This window comes from Columba livia, chromosome 3 (assembly GCF_036013475.1).
Source record: "Columba livia isolate bColLiv1 breed racing homer chromosome 3, bColLiv1.pat.W.v2, whole genome shotgun sequence".
In the NCBI taxonomy this organism is placed as follows: Eukaryota; Metazoa; Chordata; class Aves; order Columbiformes; family Columbidae; genus Columba; species Columba livia.
The window spans coordinates 111,188,676-111,194,994 of NC_088604.1; the positions used below are offsets into that span (position 1 = coordinate 111,188,676).

The 6,319-nt window shown below is 46.7% G+C and overlaps 1 protein-coding gene across 5 annotated transcripts in view; it reads left to right on the plus strand.

Annotated features, from left to right (window-relative positions):
* The window catches only part of COMMD1 (copper metabolism domain containing 1), an 80,147-nt gene extending 75,650 nt beyond the window's left edge, over nucleotides 1–4,497 (plus strand). For all 5 annotated transcript variants that reach the window (XM_065059168.1, XM_065059167.1, XM_065059170.1 and 2 more), the window contains one exon: nucleotides 4,358–4,497. Coding sequence is in view for 4 of the 5 variants with exons in the window: in XM_065059167.1 (XP_064915239.1) it covers nucleotides 4,358–4,465 (108 nt within the window). In the remaining variant the exon portion in view is untranslated. The remainder of the gene's footprint in view (nucleotides 1–4,357) is intronic.
* The last annotated feature ends 1,822 nt before the right edge of the window (nucleotides 4,498–6,319 follow it).

Below are 6,319 nucleotides of genomic sequence, written 5' to 3' on the forward strand. Positions count from 1 at the left end.
CAGGCCATTCCAATGCCTGACCACTCTCTCTGTAAAGAATTTCTTTCTAATATCCAGCCTAAATTTCCCCTGGCAGAGTTTAAGCCCATGGCCCCTTGTCCTATTGCTAACTGCCTGGGAGAAGAGACCAATCCCCACCTGGCTATAACTTCCCTTCAGGTAGTTATAGAGAGTGATGAGGTCACCTCTAAGCCTCCTCTTCTCCAGACTAAACAACCCCAGCTCCCTCAGCCTCTCCCCATAGGTCTTATGTTCAAGTCCCTTCACCAGTCGTGTTGCTCTTCTCTGGACCCGCTCCAGCACTTCAATGTCTTTCCTGAACTGAGGGGCCCAGAACTGAACACAATACTCCAGGTGTGGCCTCACCAATGCAGAGTACAGGGGAAGGATCACTTCCCTTGTCCTGCTGACCACGCTATTTTTGATACAGGACAGGATACCATTGGCCTTCTTGTCCACCTGGGCACACTGTTGGCTCATGTTGAGCTTCCTGTCAGTTAGTACCCCCAGGTCCCTTTCTGTCTGACTGCTCTCCAGCCACTCTGTGCCCAGCCTGGAGCGCTGCAGGGGGTTGTTGTGACCAAAGTGAAAGACCCAGCACTTGGTCTTGTTGAACTTCATCCCATTGGAATCAGCCCATTTTTCCAGTCTATCCAGATCCCTCTGCAGAGCCCTCCTGCCTTCCAGCAGGTCGACACTCCCTCCCAACTTGGTGTCATCAGCAAATTTGCTGATGATGGTCTCAATCCCCTCATCTAAATCCTCAATAAAGATGTTAAACAGGACTGGACCCAACACTGACCCCTGGGGAACACCACTAGTGACTGGCCGCCAGCTGGATGCAGCCCCATTCACCAGCACTCTCTGGGCCCGGCCCTCCAGCCAGTTCTTAACCCAGCCTAGAGTACACTTGTCCAAGCCATGGGCTACCAGCTTTTGCAAGAGTATATTATGGGAGACAGTGTCAAAGGCCTTGCTGAAGTCCAGATAGACCACATCCACGGCTTTCCCCTCATCCACCAGGTGAGTCACCTGATCGTAAAAGGAGATCAGGTTGGTCAGACAGGACCTGCCCCTCCTAAACCCATGCTGGCTGGGTCTGATCCCTTGTCCATCCTGAAGGTGCTGTGTGATTCCATTCAGGATGATCTGCTCCATAACCCTGCCAGGCACCGAGGTCAGTCTGACAGGCCTGTAGTTGCCAGGGCCAGCTCTGCAGCCCTTTTTGTGGACTGGGGTAACATTGGCCAATTTCCAGTCATATGGGACCTCCCCAGTGAGCCAGGACTGTTGGAAGATGATGGAGAGCGGCTTGGCAAGTTCTTCTGCTAGCTCCTTCATCACTCTAGGATGGATCTCATCTGGTCCCATAGACTTGTGAGGATCCAGATGGCTCAGTAAGTCACCAACTATTTCCTCCTGGAATACAAGGGGCCTATTTGGCTTCCTATCTCTGTCAACCACCTCCAGAGGCCAGTTGTCCTGAGGGCCACCTGTCTTACTGGTAAAAACTGAGGCAAAGTAGGTATTAAGTACCTCAGCTTTCTCCTCATCTTTGTTAACTATATTTCCCTCAGAGTCCAACAGAGAATGGAGGTTTTCCTTGCCCCTCCTTTTGTTATTAACATATTTGAAGAAGGACTTTTTATTATCCCTGACAGAATTGGCCAAATTAACTTCAAATTGCACTTTTGTTTCCCTGATTTTTTTTCTGCATGATCTAGCTATTTCCATAAATTCTTCATAAGTAGCCAGCCCTTTTTTCCACAGTCGGTAAAGTCTCTTTTTATTTCTGATTTCATTCAGAATCTCCCTGTTTAGCCAAGCCGGTTGTCTTCCCCGCCGGCTAGCCTTTCGGCACACTGGTATCGCCTGTTCCTGTGCACTCAAAACCTCCTGCTTGAAGCATGTCCAACCCTCCTGGGCCCCCTTGTTTTTGAGCATTGTTTCCCAGGGTATGCTCTGAACTAGACTTCTGAATAGGCAAAAAATCTGCCCTCCGGAAGTCCAGCGTAGAGGTTTTGTTAATGGTTCTCCTTGCATCTCTGAGTATTGAAAATTCTATTTTTTCATGGTCGCTATGCCTCCAACCACTACATCTCCCACCAGCCCTTCTCTGTTTGTAAACAGTAGGTCTAGCGGGGTCTTGCCCCTGGTGGGCTCATTTACCAGCTGATGAAGGAAATTGTCCTCTATACACTCTAGGAACTTCCTAGACTGCCTCTTCTGTGCAGTATTGAGCTCCCAGCAGATATCCCGCAGGTTAAAGTCACCCACAAGAACAAGGGCTGTCAATTTTGAGACATCTGCCAGCTGCTTGTAGAATAATTCATCTCCTTCATCATCCTGGTCAGGTGGTCTATAACAGACACCCACGAGGATGTCAGCCTTGTTGGACTTCCCCCTGATTCTGGTCCACGGGCACTCAACCTTGTCACTGCTGACCTCAAGTTTAACAGAGTCGAGTGACTCTCTAACATATAAAGCCACCCCTCCACCTCTCCTACCCTGCCTATCTTTTCTGAAGAGCTTGTAGCCACACATAGCAGCACTCCAGTCATATGAGTCATCCCACCATGTTTCTGTGATGGCAACTGTGTCATAGCTTTCCTGCTGCACGATGGCTTCCAGCTCCTCTTGTTTGTTGCCCATACTGCGTGCATTAGTGTACATGCACTTCAAGTGGGCTGCTGATTTCCCTCTTAATTCGGGCTTTCCATCCGTAGGCTGATCTTTGGAGAGCTCAGTTTCAATCCCTTCCCCCTTCAAACCTAGTTTAAAGCCCTCCTGATCAGCCCTGCCAACTTACGTGCTATAGTCCTCTTGCTCTCCCTAGAAGGATGAAGCCCATCTGATTTGAGGAGACTAGGTACCACGGAGCTTGCCCCATGGTCAAAAAACCCAAAATTTTGACAGTGACAAAATTTCCCCTTGCTTCTTCTGTCAACGTTTTGGTTCGTATCTCACTTGCTGGTTTGGTTCTTACAAAAAATGAAACAACCTGTGAATCCATGGGAGTAGGAGAGAAGGCAAAAGGTAAAACTATCCCTGTTTCCCGGGCAAAAATGCTTATTTTGTCCTAAAATGTGGTTACTAAAAGTTGATGGGTTTAAGTTGTCCAATGATTTTATCCCTGTGTATAAACTTTTAATTCCACGAATGTAAAGGATGAAGTTGTGATGTTTTGGGTAGGTGCTAATTGTTTGGAAAAAAATGTATTTTTATATAATGATATAAATTTTAGTCTGGTAGAAAACAGATGAAACCTAAAGGTGCTCTTCTGCTTTTATAAGCACCACAGGGTCTGTGTTACAGAAATTCAGTGGATATCCAGTGATTCTGATTGCTAAAACCATTCTGCTGTCTCATAAGGAAACCTCCCTCCATACTGGCTGCACGTTCATTTTCAAATATTTTCTGTTTGTTTCTCTGTCACTGACAGTACTTCACCTGGAATGACCTTTAGTACAGTTGCACTCCCAGCAGTCTCAAACGTTTCTTCTGCGAGACTCACTGTAGGAAACACTCTGTCACTATAGACGTACCAGTAAGTAAGGCTAATGGACTGGAGGTCTCAGGAGGCCTTTTCACATCAGTGTTCATTAATGAGTTCCATATCATTTGAACTGTATATATATGTACACATATATGTAGTCTTTATTTTCTTTATATATGTTCTTTATTTTCTGGGCCTTTGACCAGATCCTTTTACTATATCCCAATATCCATCTTGTCAGAGAATAACTACTTTTTAACATGTGACAGGACTTTTCAGAGCAAATCAGTGCTGCTTTTTATCTTGCTTCTAAGTTTTTATTGACATTAGAGCCTGTGTGTAAGAGAATATAAAACTCTCCTGAATTTCCAGACTGGAACGTCCTGTACAAGACTGTGTTTTGAATTCTTGTTTTCCCCTATATAAAATCTAGTTTTCATATATGATGAAGTTTGTGTGATGGCTCCAGCTGCTTTGCAGTTCTTGGCATCTGCAGCCACAGCTTTGGGGATCACCAGATTGGAAAGAGAAGTGGAAGTCTCAAATACAATTAAACTTCTACAAGTTTTGCGAAAGTCTGCAGCTAAGGAGAGACCTAAACTGGTGCCTGCTTTGGAAGGAAGGGTGGGCAGAGCTCAGCCTTCCTCTGTCCCCTTTGGCAGCCGCTGGCTGGCCTGCTGGCACATACTGCTCTTGCTCAGTAGGTGTGTAGTCACCCTCTGGGCCTACTGAGGTTATTTAACTGGTACTAGGAAAAAAGGAGATACGGACACTAGTTGTCAGGACTCACTATCATGCCTCCATTGTCTACCTGAAAAGCCAATCTTTCTCAACTATTGTTCTTGCAATTTTGTTTTGTAGGAATCGGAGTTTCTCTGTCTGGAGTTTGATGAGGCCAAGCTGAGCCAGATGCTGAAGAAACTCTCAGAAATCGAGGACAGCATGACTTTGTTGACTCAGACAACTTAACAAAATAAAGAGGTTTCAACTCAGAAAACAAATGACCCTTGGTACTTTTTCATAATTCCCATTTCTGCACATAAAATAGGTAATGATTGTTAAATCCCAGTTATAACTGCACAGTGCATTCACAACCAAGTATGGGCTAAGTCACACTGAAGCTTTCTCTGTCCCCTCCTCCAGGCCTGTTCTCCAAGGCAGCAGCAGCATTGTCTCATAAAGTTTTGCATAATTTGGTCTTTGACCTCAGCGTAGCTTTTCTCTTTTTCCCCTCAGTCAATTTTTGAGTCTTCCAGATGCTGTAAATACTGGGCTGGGTGAACAGTGAAGGAAAATTGGCCAGTTGTGGCAGAGGAGAAATGAGCAGAAAAAATAGGCTGACTGTGGGGGACTCATGTTTATCCTTCCAGACCATGGACCATGTAGGACAAATCCACGCACATGAACTCTGTCTGCTTAGAGCTTAAAGCCTGGGAGGGCAGATGAAGTGCAGCAAGTTGAGGGAGCAGAGAGACAAACGTTTCTGTAACTGCAGGCCCTATGTGCTGCTGAGTATTAAATAATTCCCAAGGGCCTTGCTGGCCCATTCAGTCACACCTACATGACACCATGGGGAGCCAGGGGACAATCAGGGGAGCATCTCTTGGGCAGTGGGAGGTGATGCTGGTTTCCCAAAAGATGCAGCCCTCTGGTGTGTGTGGAGTGCCTGACCCAGCAGCCTGCCAGCGAGCCTTCAGAGCCACTTCAGACCTGCTTCCCTGAAGGTCAGCCACACTCATCGGCATTCAGTTCGCGAGCTGTGCTGGTGCAGCCCTGGCACCAAGCTGTGTGTTGTGTTTGAGAGGATGGTGCTTTGTCAGGGCACAGTTCAACTTGGCTGCTCTTAGTCCTCTTTGTCGTGATGTTTGTCTTGACCTTAAAAAAGCCCTAGGTTTAAACCCAGGATTTCTAGTGGGTGTGTGTTCAGTGTGGAATTTGGGTAAAAGCAAGATGCTCTTGGCAACCTGGCAGGTTAAACCCTGTAGATAAACTAGTTGTGTGAAGAAAACTTCCAGAGGCAAATAAGGTGCCTACAGGGCACCACGATCTGAACTGCCCAGGTTGCTGTGGCTCTCAGTGATCACAGGCACCTGCATCTTTCTTACGTAGCACCAAACTGCACAACAACTGCTGTCCTTCTGACTAAAGAAGGCTGTGCAGAAATGTTTTGTGTTTCAGATGTTTCTGTTCAGGGGTGCAGCCTTGTTACAGCAGGATGTTTAACCATCCTTACAGGCTTACCAGAGCTGGAGGACCTGGAGGGGCTGTTCTGAGCAGGCTAACAGCTGTACGGAGCACGATGGTCCCTAATGGAGAACTGCCTGATAGACCATGGTAACAGACCAGCTGGAGATGACACCACTCGCTGTTTTGCTTTGTTACTTCACTGGAAGATGTGCGCACATTTGGTTGGAGGTTACATTTATTAATTCCATTTTATTCTAGCTTCATAAGCAACCTCCTTCTTAGCTAAAATTACATTGAGGGCTAGTACCAAGATAGAGATGACAACACAAAATGTTCTTGTGCCATAACTAAAGTACTCCTCATTGCTTCTCCTTGTGAATTTATTGCATGTGGAGCTGCCAGATTGTACTTGGAAGCAAACTCACTCAACAGAGAGCAAGGGAGGGGCACCTTTTCCCATCTGCCTGATCAGAAGGGAAAGCATCGCTCAAGCCAATTTGTATATCACTGCACTGGGAATTAACGTTTCCTTTGCCTTGCCTGTCCCACTGCCACCTTGTCTCTTAGGGCCACCAAGTTCTCCCCTCGGTCTCGTGGAGGGAACGTGCAGCCCACAGCTCCTCCCTTTCCCCATCT